At 39.4% G+C, this 20,548-nt stretch overlaps 10 protein-coding genes across 10 annotated transcripts; 4 read left to right on the top strand and 6 right to left on the bottom strand. All coding sequences in view use genetic code 12, as the record gives it.

Annotated features, from left to right (window-relative positions):
• Positions 1–320: 320 nt before the first annotated feature.
• Positions 321–2,064, bottom strand: RJT20DRAFT_147183 (major facilitator superfamily domain-containing protein; the record flags this gene model as incomplete). The annotated part of the gene is made up of 9 exons (XM_064918912.1): positions 321–981; positions 1,036–1,149; positions 1,177–1,228; positions 1,256–1,400; positions 1,422–1,476; positions 1,501–1,577; positions 1,605–1,647; positions 1,680–1,762; positions 1,785–2,064. 9 exons carry the CDS (start codon positions 2,062–2,064, stop codon positions 421–423), a joined length of 1,410 nt encoding a protein of 469 aa, XP_064777555.1. The 3' UTR covers positions 321–420.
• A 602-nt stretch (positions 2,065–2,666) lies between these two features.
• Positions 2,667–3,609, top strand: RJT20DRAFT_147187 (uncharacterized protein; the record flags this gene model as incomplete). Its single annotated transcript, XM_064918913.1, has 3 exons — positions 2,667–2,695; positions 2,756–3,264; positions 3,303–3,609. The coding sequence occupies 3 exons, from the start codon at positions 2,667–2,669 to the stop codon at positions 3,560–3,562; spliced, it is 798 nt and encodes a 265-aa protein (XP_064777556.1). The 3' UTR covers positions 3,563–3,609.
• A 194-nt stretch (positions 3,610–3,803) lies between these two features.
• RJT20DRAFT_148953 (lactose permease) lies at positions 3,804–5,332 on the bottom strand (the record flags this gene model as incomplete). The annotated part of the gene is made up of 1 exon (XM_064918994.1): positions 3,804–5,332. The coding sequence occupies one exon, from the start codon at positions 5,330–5,332 to the stop codon at positions 3,821–3,823; it is 1,512 nt and encodes a 503-aa protein (XP_064777557.1). The 3' UTR covers positions 3,804–3,820.
• Positions 5,333–6,387: 1,055 nt separating this feature from the next.
• RJT20DRAFT_102459 (glycosyl hydrolases family 2, TIM barrel domain-containing protein) lies at positions 6,388–9,572 on the top strand (the record flags this gene model as incomplete). The annotated part of the gene is made up of 1 exon (XM_064915681.1): positions 6,388–9,572. The coding sequence occupies one exon, from the start codon at positions 6,388–6,390 to the stop codon at positions 9,454–9,456; it is 3,069 nt and encodes a 1,022-aa protein (XP_064777558.1). The 3' UTR covers positions 9,457–9,572.
• Positions 9,573–9,575: 3 nt separating this feature from the next.
• RJT20DRAFT_16775 (uncharacterized protein) lies at positions 9,576–10,511 on the bottom strand. The gene has a single exon (XM_064919197.1). The coding sequence runs from the start codon at positions 10,363–10,365 to the stop codon at positions 9,688–9,690; it is 678 nt and encodes a 225-aa protein (XP_064777559.1). The 5' UTR covers positions 10,366–10,511; the 3' UTR covers positions 9,576–9,687.
• A 754-nt stretch (positions 10,512–11,265) lies between these two features.
• On the bottom strand, positions 11,266–12,407 carry MED10 (mediator complex subunit). The gene has a single exon (XM_064919198.1). It carries the CDS (start codon positions 12,150–12,152, stop codon positions 11,706–11,708), a length of 447 nt encoding a protein of 148 aa, XP_064777560.1. The 5' UTR covers positions 12,153–12,407; the 3' UTR covers positions 11,266–11,705.
• RJT20DRAFT_16778 (uncharacterized protein) lies at positions 12,408–13,653 on the top strand. Its single transcript, XM_064919199.1, has one exon. It carries the CDS (start codon positions 12,663–12,665, stop codon positions 13,566–13,568), a length of 906 nt encoding a protein of 301 aa, XP_064777561.1. The 5' UTR covers positions 12,408–12,662; the 3' UTR covers positions 13,569–13,653.
• A 1,684-nt stretch (positions 13,654–15,337) lies between these two features.
• RJT20DRAFT_90352 (uncharacterized protein) lies at positions 15,338–15,592 on the top strand (the record flags this gene model as incomplete). Its single annotated transcript, XM_064921315.1, has 1 exon — positions 15,338–15,592. One exon carries the CDS (start codon positions 15,338–15,340, stop codon positions 15,590–15,592), a length of 255 nt encoding a protein of 84 aa, XP_064777562.1.
• An 899-nt stretch (positions 15,593–16,491) lies between these two features.
• RJT20DRAFT_90998 (uncharacterized protein) lies at positions 16,492–17,505 on the bottom strand (the record flags this gene model as incomplete). Its single annotated transcript, XM_064921356.1, has 1 exon — positions 16,492–17,505. The coding sequence occupies one exon, from the start codon at positions 17,503–17,505 to the stop codon at positions 16,492–16,494; it is 1,014 nt and encodes a 337-aa protein (XP_064777563.1).
• Positions 17,506–18,976: 1,471 nt separating this feature from the next.
• RJT20DRAFT_16797 (SDR family oxidoreductase) lies at positions 18,977–20,176 on the bottom strand. The gene has a single exon (XM_064919202.1). It carries the CDS (start codon positions 20,047–20,049, stop codon positions 19,048–19,050), a length of 1,002 nt encoding a protein of 333 aa, XP_064777564.1. The 5' UTR covers positions 20,050–20,176; the 3' UTR covers positions 18,977–19,047.
• Between the last annotated feature and the right edge of the window lie 372 nt (positions 20,177–20,548).

Raw genomic sequence — 20,548 nt, forward strand, 5'->3', positions numbered from 1 at the left:
CAAAGTTGTACGAACTCCAAAATAGTCTCTTGCAAAACTAAGTTTTACTACATTTTCAGGGGAGATGCTCTGTTTTCTATGGAGACCTACATTTTCAGGGGAGATGCTCTGTTTTCTATGGAGACCCATCAGAGTGATCCGTTGTATCTAAGGAAGACAAGCTTATTGCAAAGATTAGTGTTGTTTAAGCTATTTATTAATATCTCTGTAATGTTCTGAATAATATCTTCTTTGTAAGTATATTTGGCTTAAATCTGAAGATCCTTTAAACCTGGCTCGGTGTTGTAATTAACGCAAACAGTTTCTTTGGCATGAATATTGAAGATAGTAGAAGTGGAGTACAAATAGCCTACTTGTGAATAAAATTCTGTCTACTTTTGATAAAAGCTCTGTCTATATTTTAATAGTATTACTATATGCTTATTGTACACTTTTTTGAGTTGCCCTCTCTTCAACGAAGATAATCATGTCATTAGATTTTGAATCTTCCTTCTCCTCCTTAACTGTAATCCCGCTCTTTTCATCACTAAGAGTGGAAACTTTGCTGTCCACATCTGGAATTTTATTATCCTTGATTAGTATGGACGAGAGCAAGGTGATACCTAAAGTGGAAACCAATATGTATAGGACCATTTTATAACTTTTCAAATAGGCATCAAATACAAGCTCTTTATCATTCCCCACCAATCCTTTCATAAATGCAGGGTTAGATATCACCGATGAAATAACATTTGATGGAATAATATCCTCTAAATTCAGTTTGAGTAATGAATTAAATACTATTCCACTTATCACTAGCCCAACAGAGCCACCAAAACACCTGAAGAAGTTCCTTAGACCAGTAACAACAGCTCTGTCTGAGGTATCGGAGTTAGCTGACAATGCTAGTAAGGTGGGTTGAAACGTAAAGCCAATACCACAGCCTTGGATGATATTGGTGCCGACAATGAATCCAATAGAGCTTTCACTGCTGTACAGGAGCTTTAAACCGGTTCCCAAGGTTCACAAAATACAGCCGGCCCATAAGCATTGCACATACCTTCCAGTCCTACTGTTGATTTGTCCTACTACAATTCCAAAAATGCTGCTGGTACATGTTGCAGGTAGTTGGATTGCTCCAGCAAGCAATGGATGCCTTCCTCTGTAATTCTGGAGGTATATAGGAAGGTAGTATACATCAACAAAATATGCCAAACCCATTGGAAAACACATTAAGAACAAGAAAACTCTTTGTAGATTTGTGAAGAGCTTTAACGGAATAATGGGTATTTCAGCATAGAACCTTTCAACCAAAATAAATATCACGAAGCAGATGATGCTTATTGTAATAAGTACAATGAATATAGTTGATTTCCATGGCCATAATTGACCTCTCCCTGAAAGAGTAACTAAGAATAACACTGAAAATACCATGCTAGAACCAAACCCAAGCCAATCAATTAGTTTTAATTTATTGACTAGAGAACCTTCTTCAGGCTTTAGTGGAACAAAGAAAATAACCAACAAAGCACAAAGAAAGCAAATTGGGCAACTAATCCAAAATGCCCATATCCATGAAGCATGTTCGGATAATAAGCCTCCAATAAAAGGTCCAATGCCACTACCAGCGGATGGAGCAGCAGCAACAATTCCAAAGTACTTACCCCTCTGCCTTGGTGTAAGCAAATCTGAATCATAACCAAACTGTTGACCCCTCCTCCACCCATGCCTGATATTCCCCTAAAAATGAAAAGCATGGACGCTGAAGTTGCAAGACCACAACCTAAACCCTCCGACTAGCAAACACAACAAAGTGAAAAGGAATACCTGTTTTCTTCCAAAGATATCTGAAAGCCGGCCATATAGCGATTGGAAATTGGTGTTAGCTATCAAGTAGGAAGTACTCGTCCAACTATTAATGAGAAATGCATGGTGTAAATCTTCCGATATTGATGGGATAGCGGTGGAAACCGCCGTCTGATCGAAGAAGGATACAAATGGGGAAGCCGTCAAACATGACAAGGTTACCAATAGCTTTTTCCTCCCAAGAGTCTGAGACTGATCTGAGAGTTTTTGACTCTCCATTATTATTTGCAAAACTCTGGCCTACAAATATTTCATCACTAAAGAGAAACAAGTATTATAAATATCAAATTCAGGATATGCGTAGAAAGAATTACCAAAACCTTCAATACTTTTACTAAGACGGAGTCTTCAACCATTTATGTCGGTCATAATAAATGAATCTCCCACTATGGCTACTTCCGGCATTGTTCCACACGTATATCGTTTTGCTGCAATTTCTACCAGAACAGTTCGGAATTTAATGGCTGCGGAAAGATCTTCCATCACACCTGTACATTGCTTATCTGAAAACGGGATAGTGCCGCAACATTATCTACTTGCGGAATCACTTCCGCACTTAGAAGGTATAATGTCTGAAAATTGTCAAACGGCTCCTGAAAGCGTGCATGAGTCGACCAACTGTATCTAAAACTGCACGATAGTGATGCTAGTATAAGAAGTTGATCTACAATGCTTTGTGTCATGTTAAAAAATGAGTATATTAAAGAGGAATTCCTTCATTTATTTGTATGGGAACGAGCACTCTATTATTCAAAGCATTCCTTTACTAAAGAAGAAAACAGAACACAGAACATACTTGACCTCAAATAGTTACAATAAAGATGTCAGTTGTTTCACTTGAAATTTCGAAGTACGTATTTAATCAGAGTTGACTATCGTTCCTCGATTCGTAACTAACTGTTAATCATAGGGACAATTCAATTACTCGTGATGATTTACACAAGCAATTGAACAAGTTGGGAGTTTCCCTAAGAAGGGAAGAAGAAAATGACTACTATACCTTGTTGGCTGCTATGGACAAGAGTATCAAAAAGATTATGGAAATGGAAGATTACCATCAACCAACAGATTTGGTGAGGTTTCCAAGAAAGAACATTCATCGAGCAGTTGGCAGCGAAAATGTCAACAACGCTTGGGCATTCAAAGTGGACATCGAAGATACAAAGCCTGAGTTATCTAAGTATAGACCTCTCGAAGGACGTACAATTTGCTTTAAGGACTGTATTGAGATAGCAGGAGTTCCGCAGATAGGTGAAACTGACTGCTTTGAGCCACAAGTTTCCTTGGATAGGGCACCTCCAAACGTCAAAAACGGCCTCATCAATGGATTGTACTTGATTGAGAACTATCCTGGATTATATGCCAAAACTATTAACCTTAGTTTCAAAGCAAGAGCAGAGTATGATAAAGCTTTAGATAGTGTTGACGTTTTATTACTCCAACAGTTCCCTTTCCAGCTCCCGGCCATGGAGATAGAAGCACCTTACCAATTGAAAGAATTTTGAATACGGTAGGTTTGAATGCTAACACAGGTATTTTTGACATTACCAGACATCCTGCTTTGTCGTTACCAATAGGTTTCTTACCTTCAGAAGAGGACCCTGATATGAGATTTCCTGTAGGTATCCAGCTAAATATTGGAAAGCATTTTACTGAAGAAAAGCTCTACACTGTTGCATATGCATGGGAACAGGCGTTCAACTGGAAAGATATGTAGACCTCAAAGTTTCAGGTTCTCTATTTTTTTCAAATACTAAAAATAATGCATATATTAAACGTAAATCATTAGTGGGGAGGAGCTCCAGAGTGAAGATTTATTTCTTCAGGCAACATTTACTTCTAACAAAGGCAACTTAGCGAGGCCAAGAAAATTTCAAGTTATAGAATTGTGTTCATCAATTTAGCAATATACAACGTTACATAAAACATATGGAAAAAAAAAACTATTCTTGAATATGTTCCATAAAAGACGAGATCATACGTTTTCTTGAGTAACTTTTCCTCTAGCATAGTTGTTGGAAACTGAGAGTAAGTGTAATCTTTGCAAGGACACTTCGTCCTCGCTTGAGTAGTCGCCAACAGAAACTTTTCTTGGATTTCTGGATGCAAATATTCTATCCATTTCCTCCAAAGTTTTACCTCTTGTTTCGACAAAGAAAAAGTAAACGATAAAAAATTCGAAAATATCCCAAAAGACATAGAAAACATAAAACCAAAATCCGATGTTTTTCATAGCTTGAGGGGAAGCAAACTGGTTGATAAACAGGGCAACTCCCGCAGTTACATTTAGTACCACCATGGAACGTGATCTCAAGACGTTAGATGAAATTTCAGCTGGGTAAATAGGTTGCATCGGCGTGAATGCAAAGGAGAACATTATTCCAAATAGGTAAATAAATGCAAGTGCACTTCTAGAAGCAGCAGCAGCTTGCGTAGCTTGATACCTTGCAGTCGACACAGCCAAACCAGTAAGACAAAGAGAACATGCAAGTGTAGAAAACATGAACATCTTTCTTCTTCCTACCTTCTCGTGAGCAAAAGAACCAATAACCGAGGATACCCACGAAACTATTGAGTAAATTGCGTTCATCAATACATTCGTGGTTGTTGATGTCATTCCAATATTGATTAACATAGTTGGCAAATAGTAAGAACAAACATTATTACCACTGAATTGCCCAAAAAATGCCATGGCAATGACAAGCAAAGAGCGGTAGGTGTTTCTATCCTGGAATATTGGGCGCATATCAAGGATCTTAAAAGAGGTTGCAAGCTTATTATCTCTGAATGAGTTTTCAATTTGTGCCATTTCATAATCAAGTAATGGGTGACTTCTATCACCATTGCAATGAAACTTTGCAATCATTTCTCTTCCTTCCTCTTCTTTTCCAACCCCGACAAGCCATCTTGGACTTTCAGGAATAAACCATCCTAAAATGCCAACTATTCCTGGGAAAAGCGCTTGCATACCAAGCGGAATTCTGAAACTTCTTTCTGATCCTCCATGGTGGATGTTTGAACCGTAACTAGTAAATGCAGCCAAAATGGAACCCACGTACCATAAGGTATTGTAACAGCCGGCGACGATAGATCTATTATTTGAATTTGCGATTTCTGTCACGTACAAGGAAGCAGAAGTATTGGCCAAGGTGGTAAAGAAACTGAGAAAAAATCTGCCAGCAATTAAAGTTTCCCTATTATGGGCAACTACCGTAATAATAGCACCAACAACAGTTCCCCAACAACCAATTAATATCATTTTCTTTCTTCCCCATAAATCGATTAGTGGACAAAAGAAAGCAGCACAAATTTGACCAACATTGTAAATTGAGAAGACCAAACCCGTAGCGGTTGATGAGTTCACATCCAACTGGAAACGCTCAAGATAATCCTCTTGTGTATAGATACTAGACATCAAAGAGCCATCAAAACCAGTGTTAGTACTCACAAAATACACAACAAAGCATGTCATCAACAATGGTATCATGGGCTTACTTAATAATGGAAAGCCTTCAACATGTTGCAACTTCCCAGAGGAGTTATTCGCATCCACATTTGTTTCAGTTGCTACTAGGGCAAGTTTAGCATCTTTTTCGCTGGTCATAGACATATTCAAATTTGTTGATGTAGTATGAATGGAGATTTCTATTAAATTGTCAAATAGGTTCTTACTTTGCCTTTTTATTTTGTTATTTTGTCTGCTTCCAAATCAACAATTTAGGAAGGAACAATGCCTTGGGCCGCTTGGGCAAGAATAAGACTAATTCGCTCACGTAAATGCACTAGACTTCCTTCCCCACAACTAGCTTGTTAAGTTCCAACTCCAACTTTATGATCATTCTTTGCAATATCAAGAACTTGTCCCGAATCAGGATTGCGACCTAATTCAATTTGTGCCAAGGCTGCAAAATATGCCTTTTATTTGGACGCGCGGATATGCATATTCCCACCCGTGCAAGCCACTAAGATCTGCAAAATCGTGTCGTCGTACTTGGCATTGCTGTAACAATAAATATGTCAAGGCACATTTGCTTTCTTGTAATAATTATGAAGGCTGAGTCGTAAAATGGCACACCATTAATTAACTAACCATATATTGTGACTGTCCGTTTCCGGAGTTCACAGCAGCCCTGACGTTGAACTCCCCACATTTTCAAGAGCAGATGCGTCAAAGAATGCGTTAAGTTGCGTTTGCGTTTCCAAAATGAGCATTAAAAGGTGGGGGTTGCATTGTAAGGTTCTTTCTTGCAAAGATAGCTTTTCTTGGATTTGGAGGAGGATGAAAAACATGGTAACGTTTCATTGCTTTCGATGCTTTCGTGAAGATTTTCGTTCTCCATGAAATTTACAAGATACCTTTTTATCCTTCCGACCCAGAAAAGTGGGGTCTGGACAACGGAATGAACCAAGTGTGCTTGGTATTGCCAGTCTATAACAAAGTACAGAAGCCAAAGGAAGTGCTGGAAATATTTGAATTGAACTTATATATGGACTCTTTCCGTGGTTGAAGGAAACCGTTTTAGTTGATTTTATGCCAGTGCGATGACTTCTTACAACAAAAGGTCTTTGACAAGGGTCCTTTCAGACCCAACAGTGGTACAAGAAAATCGCTTAGAAACAAGATCTTATTATCTACCAGAAGCAACCTTTTCTTTAAATGGTACTTGGGATTTTGCGTATTGCGAGAGCCCACTTGTTGCTCCTTTGCCAAACGAAGAAAACGTAGACTTCGGCAAAATCGAAGTTCCTGGTCACTGGCAATTACAGGGACACGGCCATCCTCACTACACGAATATCGTGTACCCATTTGTGGTTGATCCTCCAAATCCGCCATCCAAGAATCCAACCGGAACGTATGTCAAAAATTTCAGGACTCCAGATGGTTGGAGTAAAGATGACTTTGAATTCCGTTTGAGATTTGAAGGTGTGGACAACTCCTATCACGTATTCCTCAATGGAAACTTGATCGGTTATAGCGAGGGTAGCAGGAATTCCGCAGAGTTTGACATCACCAGCTCCATTGATACTCAAAACGAGAATGAAGTTATGGTGAGAGTTTACCAGTGGTCCAGCTCATCCTACATCGAAGATCAAGATCAATGGTGGTTGAGTGGAATCTTCAGAGATGTCTATATCCTTGGCTTCAACACTGCCGGTTACGTCAAAGACTTCGAGGTACAAACTAAATTTGATGGAAGCTACCAAAATTCTAAATTAGAAGTTGATATTGAATTAAACAAGGTTGCTAGCGTTTCAATTGAGTTGAAAGATGCAGAAGGTGCTACGGTCTTTAATGAGGAGATTGAAAAGTCCAAATCACAGCTCAAATTTGCTGCTGAGATTAAGAATCCTTTGAAATGGACTGCAGAATCTCCGTATCTTTACAAATTGCAAATTGATGTTAAGAACGACAATGGTAAGGTAATTAACACAGTTTTGCAGGACGTCGGGTTTAGGGTTGTAGAAATTAAGGATGGGTTGATTTCAGTAAATGGTCGCCCAATATTAATCAGGGGAGTTAACAGACATGATCATCACCCTAAATTTGGAAGAGCAGTTCCCTTGGACTTTGTCGAAGAGGATTTGTTATTAATGAAGCGCCACAACATTAATGCAATTAGAACATCGCATTATCCTAACCACCCTAAGTTTTACGAATTAACAAACAGATTAGGGTTTTGGGTTTTAGATGAGGCTGATTTGGAATGTCATGGCTTCTATGAATCAGTCCGTAGACCCAACGGCTACAATGACCACGTTGAGTACGACGAGGAAAAGATAGCTGGGTTCAAAACTGCAAGTGAATTCACTTCCGATAACAAGGATTGGGAGAAAGCATATGTTGACAGAGCTCATCAATTGGTAGTGAGAGATCGGAACCAGCCTTCTGTCGTGATGTGGTCATTGGGAAATGAGGCCTTTTTTGGAAGAAACCAGAAGCAAATGGCTGCTAAAATTCGCTCATTGGACTCACAGAAAAGGCCCATTCATTACGAGGGTGATTTGAATGCAGAAGTCGCTGACGTTTACAGTCGGATGTACTCCTCATTGGATGTTGTTGCACTGTTTGCGGATAAAGATAAACCCTTTATCATGTGTGAATACGCTCATGCCATGGGTAATGGACCAGGGTTATTAAGACAATACCAAGACCTTTTCTATAAGCATCTTAATTTGCAAGGAGGATTTGTTTGGGAATGGGCAAATCATGGCATTGAATCTACTGATAAAAATGGCAATAAAATCTTTTGCTATGGTGGAGATTTCAATGATACCCCCAATGATGGTGTTTTCATCATGGATGGTCTTGTTGATTCGCAACACCTTCCTACCCCTGGTTTACTTGAGTACAAGAAGGTGATAGAGCCAATCGTAGTTGATTTTAGTGGAGAACAAATAAAGATTACAAACACATTTGATTTCGAAGATTTGCAAAACTTCGAACTGTCATATAAAATTATCGAGTTTTCGAATTTGGAAAAGAAAGTCGTACAATCTGGTTTATTGGATATTCCTGTTATCAACTCCAAAGAAAGCAAATCTATTTCTTTCCCCACTCTAAAGGAGCCATTAGACTCAGACGCTACAGTGTACATTGACGTGGAATTTAGGGTCAAGAATTCAACGACCAGTTTGCCATCAGGACACTTAGTTGCATGGGGACAGCATGAAATTCAGAAAGGACTTGGTCAAAAGAAAAGGCACTTTAATGCAATCGGAGGACCCTTTTCAGTCACTGAATCTGAATCCCTTCTTGAGATTGAATTCAAGAAGTCATACTTAAAATTCGATAAAGTTAAAGGAAAAGTATTGTATTGGGGTACTCCAGACGAAACCTTGTGTATTGCTGAAAATAGTAGTGATATTGATAGTTTGACATTCTGGCGTCCAAGCATCAACAATGATGCCCCAGTTGACGAGCCCTATTGGAAGCAATTTGGGTTGGATGTTATGCAAAGAAACATCAGAGATGTCACTGTGGAGTATAAAGGAGAAGATTGTGTGGTCGTTAAAGTTGAATCTTTTATTGGGCCCGCTATTCTTGCATGGGGATTCGACTCTACCCAAATATTCGAAGTTGCTGATCAAAAATTCAAAATATCAACCACATTACAACCAAGAGGTTTCAAAAGCGAATGTATTCCAAAGACAATTCCAAGAGTAGGGTATGAATTCAACTTGTCAAAAAGTAAATCTGGCGAAGTAACGTGGTTTGGAAGAGGTCCTGGCGAAAGTTACTCAGACAAGAAGGAGTCACAGAAGTTTGACATCCATACACTAAAGTTTGGAGACCTAGACTACAACTACGACTATCCCCAAGAGAATGGTAATCATGAAGACACTGAATGGTTAGTACTTGTCCCTTCAAGCTGCTCCAATAAAATTTTAGTTTCTTCCCCAAATAAATTTGGATTTAAGGTTTCAGATCAACATAACTTGCAGGATGCAAAACATCCCGTTGACATTGACCATGGGGATATCTACATGAGATTAGATCATAAGCAGCACGGAGTGGGTACCGGAGCTTGTGGCCCTGGAGTGTTGCCAGAATATCAATTTAAATTAGATGGCCCAATTAAGTTTGACTTTATTTTAGAAATTTTGCCATAGCTATGCCAAGTGAATTTTAAAACAGAATTTGAATACAATTCTTTAGTTGTGTTTTGGTATATCTTCAACTCGTAGGGAATGTTGCTTGAAGAATTCACATGCTTGGCATTACTACAATGTAAATTCAATGGATATAATATTACATGAAATCTATACGAAATAGAATACGAATTAAAAAAAATTTTATACTGTGAGTTTTAGCACTAATCTAAAATGGTTCTTGCGTCATAATTAGGCGTCGTCATCTTCATCACAGACGGTTGTATACAAAACAACAAGTTGCAAGACTGCTGTTCTGCCGTCTTCCAACACGGAAGTGTGTGTCTCAGTGACAGTTGAGTAAGAACCTGAAGGAACGGAGAAAGGAATTGTAGACACTTTAGGTGCCTCCGAAATACCAGATTCGGTAGCTGTAGTGGTACTGCTTGGAGCTGCAGTAGTTGGCTCTGCTGAAGAAACTAGGTCTTTGTTTGTTGGTGCCGACTTGGACGAGCTGGTTCCAACAGCTGAGCCCTCAGCAGAAGATGTCACTGAAGTTGAAGTTGCAACCGTAGAAGAAGATTCAGTGGAAGAAACGTCAGCAGAAGCAGCAATAGCAGAAGCAGCTTTAGTTGAGGAAGCTTCCTCAGAGCTGGAGGATGACTCGGATGGCTCGGGGAGGGTAGCTGCAAGCAAAACTGTACTTCCAGTAATTGTTTCAGTGGTCAATTCACCATTGGTTGTGTAGATGTACTCTGTTTCATATATCTGCTCCAATAACCCCACCGTTGTGGTGGCTGTTACTGTTGGAGTAGTTGTAACAGTTGTAGTTGAGTCATAGCTAGTGGTATCCTCTTCGGTGGTGGCTGCACTAGAAGCACCTATCAAAGAGAGTAAAATGAGTGTAAATAAGTTGGATAACTTCGACATTGCTATTAGGCCGTTTGTAATGGCAAGGTCCCGCTAACAAGTTAGGGCAAATGAGATTATGTTTGATTATGCAAATGAAAGCATTCTAAAGCAAAACGTACTTTTGGAATTTAATCCCAATTATATATCAACTCCCAGGATTTTCAGTACTTGCAGCTATTGTAAGATCTTCGGATAGAGACTTGACAACCAGCCCATGTATTGTTATTTGTGCATTCCGGTGTGCCACAGAGGGAGGCAGTAATTAATATTAACCTTCTTCTTTTTCCCTATACATGAACGTTTGATTGTTCAAGTCGTATAATTAACAATCAAAATGTCTATACACCATTGTGAAGGCTGGTCGTACGCGAGGGATGATGTTGCAGTGCGTTTCGCAGCAAACATATTTTTTAGCCAGCAGAGTGCACAGATGCTTCGCTGCTTGTCACATCTTCCCAATCGGGCATAATTGGCCATGCATATACGGATCGGGATATTAAGTGACAGTACGTCAGCAATCTTGTCAGAATTGTAACATGGAGCCTCCTGGGAGCCACTTTGGACCGGGAGAAGTTGCCGTTTTCCGGCCCATGTTGGGCAAGATCTTCATGCGGAGTACTATATGTTGATTCCCAATTATTTACAATTGTTCCCAATTTTGATCAAATTATGTATGTATGACTAAATCAGAGATGAATAAGTGTTTGCACGCCTTTGAAGAACTCTGTGGTTGCAGTAGTTACTTCGGAGTCTTCTGTTGTGTGATATTGTACCATTGTGTCAGGTGATAGCCCAGAAATCCTTCTACTCATCCCAACAATATAATTTATACTTTCATGTCCATTAATAATGCTATGTATTGTATATGTCAAAGGAGAAAAATGACTTGACTAAATCACGTTGATCCTTTGGATAAATCGTAGACAACCCCAATTAAGAATGCTGGTGTATCCCAATGCCTTATGGCTAAATTCTGGCTATCGTTTAATTTAGTTCAAGAGCTTGGCCATCGCCCAGGTGTCCACCTATAACTTTTGTGTCTTGTTCCGAAGTTCTTGAATCCCATTTGATACACAAAATAGACTCGGTTGTCGATTTGAGGCTGGTTGAAGACCGGTCTTAGCATATGCATGCAGTGTAATTTCAAGAAAACGTGGTTTTCATTCAGTTTTTGGCAAGATGGTTTTGATCGTTGACATTTTGTCTACTTTCGCTTGGCTCAATTTAGTAAGGTATTACATGGATTCTACCATTGATTTGCCCAAAGTCGAGCCTTGTCATACCGAAGGTACCATTTATTATTTAATATTGGACTGGTTTGTCTAAGTGATTTGTCCAGGAGATTTGCCTGTGTAGTGTTACTCTTGTATATCTGGAGTAGTTCTTTTCTTGATATCTTCGATGCTATCGACCAATCTGGGAAATTCGTTGCCCAATTTGTTGCCTAGCACATCTCTTAATTTTGCAAACCCGTGCATCTTCCCCTTCAACCTGGCATTACTCTTAGCCGTGACCTCTATGAATTCTCTTGTGTAGATGTCTGGGTTTCTTCCATCCTCAATATATGATATCACGTCCACGGGGATGGGGTACTGGTGGGTAAAAGGGCTGGATGTCAATCCAGACAACTGGCTTATCACCTGATTCGTCTTGTGGGTTAATGCTGTGTGTGATTGAGCGGTACCCTGGTTGTCATGGACAAGAACTCCTAACTCTATGAAAGACTCGATCAATGCCAGTACTTGTTCGGCGGTAGCTATCAATGCTTCGTTCTCCGGCTTCGGTTCTATGTTGGAAGTTGTCATTGTTCTATTTTTTACCTAAAAGATATACAAATTTCTATAAATTTGTTTATGGATGTCTACGGCTATATATCTGCAATATTCCGGCGGTAATTCCCACACTTCCAACACACAAATACTTTCTATCTAACAATACCTTACTTCCGTGTTGACATCATCAACCGGTCCAAGAGTTCAAGTTTGAACTTTCCACCACCTCTCATTCCAAGATTATCATTTGTCTGTGCAGGAACTTGTCATTTGCGACATGCGACATCGGCACATATATTTTTGTCTGCAACTCTTGTTGGCGCATAGCACATATCTGTACCAACGACTTTTTTAGGCAAAGTCCACATTTCGCACCTCCTGCAGAAAAAATCACGATTTTGGAACATACTCGAAAATGGAGCACCAAATAAGATTTAAGAAAGTGGTGGGTTGAAGGTTAAAAGTGAAAAATTGAGCGGCTATTCTCATAAGGATCTCAGTAGAAGATCCAGAAACTGAATCGCAAGAACCTAGTGTAAGTCCATGTCTTTTGTTGTGAGTTTTCGCTACGATAAACAAAAGTACCGTGAATTAGAAGCTTCGCGGGCTCCCTCTTCTCAAACTGTTCAATTCTCTCAAGACGAAGAGTTTAACAGTTACACTACAATGGACTCCACTCCGTCAAAAATAGTGAGGTTGCAGTACCAGCATCGGAACGGATTGGAGTCTCCTCCTATCCATTCTTCACCGGTCAGAAGCTCGGTTTTCCGTAGCCGAAATAGGGCTATCACCCCTCCAACAGATGTTGCAACTTCTGAATTTACCAGCGATTCAAATACCATTGCCGTGACAAGAGCTGAAATTGCCCAGAGTTTCCAGCAGGAAACTAATCGGATTGGTAGTTATTCCAACTCGAACTCGGGTCTCAGTTCCCACGTTTCTCCTTCTAGCCAACTCGGCTCATCGCCAGATGGAACTTATACAGTGGAGCCCTACGTATACCCTGCCAAACTGTACCAAGATGCACTTAAATCGATAAATGAATACCTGCAAAAGTTCGTTTCGACGCCGAGGTCAGAAGATGGCACGATCTCTGTAATACATAACCAACAAGTCGAACAGGAGTGGTATGGGGATTTAAAGGTGGTAGCCGACCGTCTTCATCTCTTACGAGAGGCACATAGAGCCGTTCAATTGATCAAAAAGAGAAAGATCTCAGGGAAATTCGATATAGGAAGCTCCCAACCATTAGACCTGTCAAATAACCCTACCACCACTAACAGTCCATTGAATTCGACGCCATTTGGTCTGGATGACGAGGACCAGGTCCAGGAGAACGAGAATTTGCTGCAACAAGAGGAAGATGATAGCAGCAGCAACAGTGCCACGGATAGCACATTGCCTTTGGGCAGGCGGACCCCTCGTAAGAGGGTGCAATTTCAGGTTTAAAGCATAGGGACGATAACATAGCATAATTTATGGTGTATAGCCAGACAATCATAATAAAAACTTTAGGATAGGATAGAGGGTGGTTATAAGGTTATAACTGATGCGTAGACTTGATAAAATCCTGGAGTGAGATAATGAGATGGCACATTAGAGGACTTGAATCAAAGAACATCCATAGTTTGCCAATTCTCACTGAAAGTAAGATTTTGGCTGTTTAATTGGAAGTTGAACAGCTGCTTCAACCTGGTTACAATATTGTAGCTTTAAGCCGGAAAGGAGAATTGCCAACAACTTGTGGATACAATAACCCTGAAAAGTGGAAAGGAACTATCCAATTGAAATAAGAAGTATCCTATTTGCATCTTGTCAAGTCGCTATATAATGTCCAATTCCAGTGATTACTGATATTCATTTCTTGTCATTACTTCTATGGTATAGGTAGAAGAAGATTAAACGGGAGTATAACAAAGCAATTTCGAGTACAGAGATACGATCGATAGTAGGTAAATTTCTCTTGTAAAGAGCCCTGCCTTTCAGGTCTCCGAGTAGTAGTAGTAGTAGTAGTAGTAGTAGTAGTATGGCTATCCGCTCCACTTAATCACTAAAGTTACTTATTGCTCCAGTCCATAGTTTAGACAATGCTCCAACCATTATAGCTATTTTTATAAAACAGAAGAATAATATGAAACGGCTAGTTATACCAATACCATCAGACACCGCCTAACACCATCTGGCTGGGCCTCCCTTTTCAACAAATATATATGTATCATATTACTTGTAAAAGTCAACCACCACCAATAGCAAATCAACGCCAATGCAGTTCAACATATTGCCATACATTGACCCACCTTTGGATACGAATTAATGAATATATACTAGCGAAGTATACCAAACATTGCTTATCGAGATACATTGTTGGCTAACTAATTGTTCTTGACAATAGAAGAACTAACTTTACCATAGAAATTTTCAACTAGTTAGTGTAACAACAATCCTAAACAACAATCCTAAACAAGAATGCTAACATACAACACCATTAACGACACGAATTATACTCACCAACAAGATTTGTCAAGCACTTCAATTGACAGAGAAACATTATGCCTACCTTCCAATCATCAACCAAGCAACATAAGTAACCGACACTAAAATGACTAACTAACCACATTAACTAAGTTGCCAGATAACTAACCAGATTACTGACCACATTAACAAGTTTTTTTTATACCAACGAAATATATACTATTAATTACCCACTTTATAAGAACTCCCTATACTTACGAACTGCCTATACTAACCAACTGCAAATAAACAACACCATTAACAAAACAGCGAAATACGAACCAACTGACCAAACAACAAAGCATATTTACCTACACCAACCCACTAACACACCAACCCACTAACATACCAACTAACCAACCAGATCACTAACTAATCAGCTAGCTATCCAAAGACCAAAGCAACATATTACCAACCAACTAACCAATAAAGAAACACAACCATCTAACCAACACACCAACCAACAACCACTGTCATACCAACGACATCCATCCACTTGTTGCAAAAAAACACGACATCCTCCCATTATATATGCGACACTCACTTTACACGACATTTTAACACCACGACATTTTTACTACTTCCTACGTCGCCCCCTGCACACAGCACCAGCCTCGATATCAAAAGTTCATTCCAATTCCTTATAATTAACCATGATAACGATGTTTCTTCTTCCCTAAAGGTTCCAATTCCTCGGTCTGTCCATCATGAAGCCTGTAGTTTCCACCGGAAATGCGTACTGTTGTACCATCTTGTCGTCGTTTGCCATTGTGATCTTATCGGTGATCGGGTTCTTATTTAAAACCGGCCACGAGTCAATGATGGGATCTATCAACGACCCAGAAGACGGAGAAGCAGTGGCCAAAACGGTGTTTGGAGCAGTATTTGTGTACCTTGCATTCTTTGTATTCTGTGGGTTGCAGATTGTGTTGATCAGAAGACAGGATAGAATCCAGTTGTAGGAAGCCACGAGATGGAATCAATGAGATTGGAGTTAATATTGGCCATGAGATAACAGTTTTAGCTGGTATTAGTCGTGAAAAGTGTCGGGAAAGTGACATGAATGCTCTGTAGAACCTTGTTTCTGGAAATTTCATGTCTATCTTGTCAATTAATCATAACATAACGAATAAATATAGTACATAACATTCTAAAAACACACTGAAACCAAAGGGAAATGGCATAGCAAAAGTCAAGTTCATATATACTATCATCGATAGCCCTTTCAATTGACTTCATTATACTATCATCGATAACCCTTTGGAATTCGAATTTCAATTCATTTCTAATTACGCCAAATGCTATGGAATGGTTGGTGGAGAGTGTCATCAAATCAATCTTCAACCATTTGAATGGGCATCTTTTATTATAACTTTTAGTCATAGAAACAGTTTAAATATACAAGTAGCACTTGTGAAGAAATTGTAGGGAATGAGGACTATAAATGAAGGGTAGAGGACTACTATAGATACTACGTATTGCCTATTTGAATAGATAATCTGATGTCTTTGGTTGTCTAAGCAGGCTCTGATTTCAATGGTTATCATATAACATTCCTAAAGAATGATATAACTTTTCTAAAGAATGATATAACTTTCCTACTGAATCATATAACTTTCCTAAAGAATCATATTACTTTCCTACTGAATCATATAGCATTCCTACATCACAGCATCCAATGGGATAATAAATAAGTATATTCTTAAGTTATGTTTAAAATAGATATCTAGTCAACGAGATCTCAAGTATTGTCATTGTAGGGATATTTCCTCTGATACTTCCCCTTCCTCGAACAAATCGATATCAAATCTTCTCTTCTTCTTCTTCTTCTTCTTCTTCTTCATCTCTCTCCAACCATCATTCACAACTTGGCAACAGCTTCCTTTCCTCCCTTCCATTGGATTCCTCCGGTCCAATCACAAAGATCAAAAACCAATTGTCTAACTTCTTCCAATTCTTCAAGGGTAACTCCTAAATTGTGGGCTCCCTTCAAATGTCCCTTCAATTGAGGATTCACATCTTGTGGGATCAAACTGGCCACAATACACATCGATGTCTCCTTTGCAGAAAGGATTTCTGTGAAACTCAATAATGGAGAGTACACATTCTGATAAGCCCATATCCACAAGTCGGGGTAAGCATTGTACATTTGTCTCTTGACACGAGTGTTGACTTTGTTGGTGTAGATTTGATTCCAAAACTCGGAGCCTCTCGTCAAATCGCTTTGGATCTGCTTGGCATTGATTGAGCTTGGAGAAATAGGACCATCTATGGTCTCGGTAGTGATTGAGTTCTCATCTCCTTCGAACCTTGTTCCAGTGGCATCTTCGCCGGCGATTTGCGACGATGAAAGATGACCTGGAAACACCGCAGGCTTTCTTTCTGGCAAACTCGATGGTCTAATGCTCGTTGGAGTGACGGTTTTCAATACCATCAACGCATTGATAGCCTTTGGCAAGCCGGCTAAGGCACTGCTTTTCAAGATCACTTCTCTGAACTTGGCAGCGACACCGACCTGAGAGCTGTGAATGTCCTCTGTTTTCGAGAACTTGTACTTAAGAGGTAATTTATCATGGTAAGTGTAAGGAATCAAGACATCAGGTAAGTTCACTCCGACAGCAGTAAATTCCATGAACTTCTGCGATGACGAAATCGAGTCCTGGGCCAATCTAAGCAAGTAAGGGTCGGTAAGAAGCGACTTTTCTGTAGAAAACTCCAAGAGTTGTTGTCTCAAGGCGAAATGGAACACCTTGGGGATCTCTTGGGGTTGGTTTATGACCGTCAAACAAGCACAAGCTACAAGGAACCACAGATTGTGGAGCTTTGGGTAGTTATAGGCAAGTTTGACCAAACGGTCTGCGGTAAGAACAGACATTGTTGTAAGTAACAAATGGCAAGCAAGCAACCAACCAAGTAAGGCGTTATTCAATGAATATGCCTTGTATCTCTTTATAGGAGAAATGTAAAGCACCAGTTGAAATTGTAATTGTAATTGTAATTTGAAATACAAGTTGATTTCAATAGCAATCTTCGAGTATAATTCGAATGTAACAGTTATGAAATAGTAAGTATCGTTACTATACTATCGTTGTGTGGTATTATCGGTATTGCACAAGAAACTGAAACCGAGGTTAATTTGTTAATCTTGGGTCTCTTGGGTGGTTCCTCGGTGGATATGCTATAAGCTAAGCTTACCAAATACCTAAGGGTGAAAGCCAATTGGTAGAAGTAAAGTAATGAATAGAACCAGAAACAACTATCCAAGTTCCAAAACTATTCAATTCCAAGATCCAAAGCTATTCAGTTGCCTTCCAAAGCTATTCAATTCCAATGTTTGGTCGGTCAAATGAATATTACGAATCTTAGTTTCTTTCCAACTTTTGACCCGTTTCGTAAAAGTAGTGGCTTCTATCAACTCCCTTATCCTTTAGATAGAAAGCAATGGCTAATAAGAACTTAATAAGATCCAGAAATAACCAGAAATAACCAGAAATAACTAACAACAACTAGCAACAACTAACAATATATAACCAACAATAACCAACAATAAACGTCGTGAAGAGCTTATTCGTTTCAATATTTCAATTTCTATGGAGAATCGAAGTTATACGCCGGCCCCCAGAAACCTGTCAAGAAGAGCTCTAACGACAGGATAACTTGTGAGAACTACTAAGTACAAGTGACCAAACAGCACAAAGTCCACTTGAGAGTCACGCACACTTCACAATCAGTAGGAAGAATACCCAATTCAATACACAATCTACAACTTCTACAATTTCTACAAATCATTTGCCAAAAGTCTTCTCTTCGTTATAGCCGTCCTGATAACACGAGGGGTGAAAATTCCGGTCTGACGACGTTTACAAGGGTTTTTTGTCTAAGACGGGTTGGCTGCTGATATTTTTTTGATGAGAAGAAACCCGCGGAAATCTGGGGTTGTATTGAGTGGGGGGCCGGTGGTGCGGCGGGTGAAGTAACGTGATTTATGGAGGCCGGAAGTTGTTGCGGTACGGGTCTTATACCACAAAATTCTGTGCATATATATTGTGGTGGGGGCAAGAGCCTCGGTATTTAGTGAGGCTTCTTATTTTGGAAAATGGGTGCAAAATGGTTTTAATGATGGGTGTGATATGTGTGGTAGGAGGTGTATTGGGATGAAAGTGAAGTACAATTTGAAGGTGGTATGGTTAATAGGTGTATAATTAGTAAGATAGAGAAAGTGAGGTGGATAAAAACACCACTTTCATTGAAGTTGTTAATTTGTTTCGTAATTTGGTGAAAAATTTAACGAAATTCCCTTAAAAACTACAATTTATTCAAAATCCAAAATTCATCAAAAAAGAAGTATCCATTCAAACCCAGAATATATACATAATTCAAAATATTAAGAAAATAAAACAGAATTTCATCCCATAGATTAAGAGTTTGCTCTGATAATCTGCTTGATAGCTGCAACAACAGAATCTTCCAAAGAAATTGGCTCATATCCCAAAATCTTTCTAGATTTGGCGTCATTGATCTTAGAAGCAGTTACCTTGACATTCTCAGCATCTCCAACTGGCAATCTGTCACGGAGATCAGGGAAATTCTTTCTAATAATGTTCAAAATGATCTGACTGCTAAACAATCCGCTGTAAGTAATAATTCTCTGACCCTTGGCCTCATCCTTCTCAAAAGCAATAAGATGAGCCTTTGCTACATCTCTTACATCAACAAATTGACCGGAGTATTCGGGAATAGCATCATCTTTCTTCAACCTGTAAACTCCGCCGACAATTTCAGCGGTTAGATTCAAGTCTCCTTTTGCGTCCTCATCTTGAGCCTGTGGTCCAAAAATGTAGGTCGGGTTAACTGTGGAAAGTGTAAAAGATGGTTTGTTGGTCTTCACGAAGTCCCAAGCAGCCTTCTCTGCTAATGTCTTCGATGCAAAGTAAGCAAGCAAAGAATTCGACTTTCCGTCTTCGTAAGTAAGTGGATTGAAGACGGTCTCAGAAACCTCAAAGGTGGGGTCTCCTAACTGCTCAGGAGTAGCTATGGCAACAACAGAACTAGTGTAAACAACACGCTTGATTTGGGGAGCAACTTTGGCAATGGATTCCAAAACATATTTTGTACCATTGATAGCTGGAATCAAAATCTCTTTCTCGTTGTCTTCTGCAGAAAAGGTAGCAGGAGAGGCAGTGTGTAAGAATACAGTGACTTCTGGGTGGTTCTTCAAAGCTTCGTCAAATGCACCCTGCTTCTCCAAAACTGGAATCACTTCATATTGGAAGTTAGTACCGTACGCCTTCTTCAACTTTTCACCCTTCTCCGAAGACCTGACTGATCCTACAACCTTGTAGTCCTTGGCAATAAGAAGAGTGATGATTTGTTGAGCAAGAAAGCCAGTTGCACCAGAAACAAAAACTGAGGTCGTCATGGTTGTGAAATTGAGAATAAAATATTATTTATGGGTGGGCTATTAACTCGTATGAATTAGTTGAGTTAATAATATACACAAATTCATATTCAATTTTAATGGTTCAATCCCTCTCTTTATATACCCAAGTTTAAACAACCGCCACAACTGACTTCAAACCAATGGTAGTAAAGCAAGCCACCACATAACACTCCAAAGCAGCATTCATAATACAGACATTTGCAGCCTAATTCGGGGGTATGTCAGCCATGCATTACACTGCATTGCTTACATCACATTCCACGGCGGTTCTCCAAATAGGATATCTCCGTGCCATTGCAGATACTCCTTCCGATTTGTAATCAGGTACACCATCTTTACAATAGAGAATAGAGTATCGTAGGTTCCATAGAGTAATATACTGTGGACCATTTACGAAAATGGTTAACTCCATGCCACAAAAGCGTTCGCACATAATGAATACGGCAAATTGAGGCGTCCAATACGTACGGTTATGGTG

The sequence above is a fragment of the Scheffersomyces xylosifermentans genome, assembly GCF_036884685.1.
Source record: "Scheffersomyces xylosifermentans strain CBS 12540 chromosome Unknown RJT20scaffold_1, whole genome shotgun sequence".
Lineage (NCBI taxonomy): Eukaryota > Fungi > Ascomycota > Pichiomycetes > Serinales > Debaryomycetaceae > Scheffersomyces > Scheffersomyces xylosifermentans.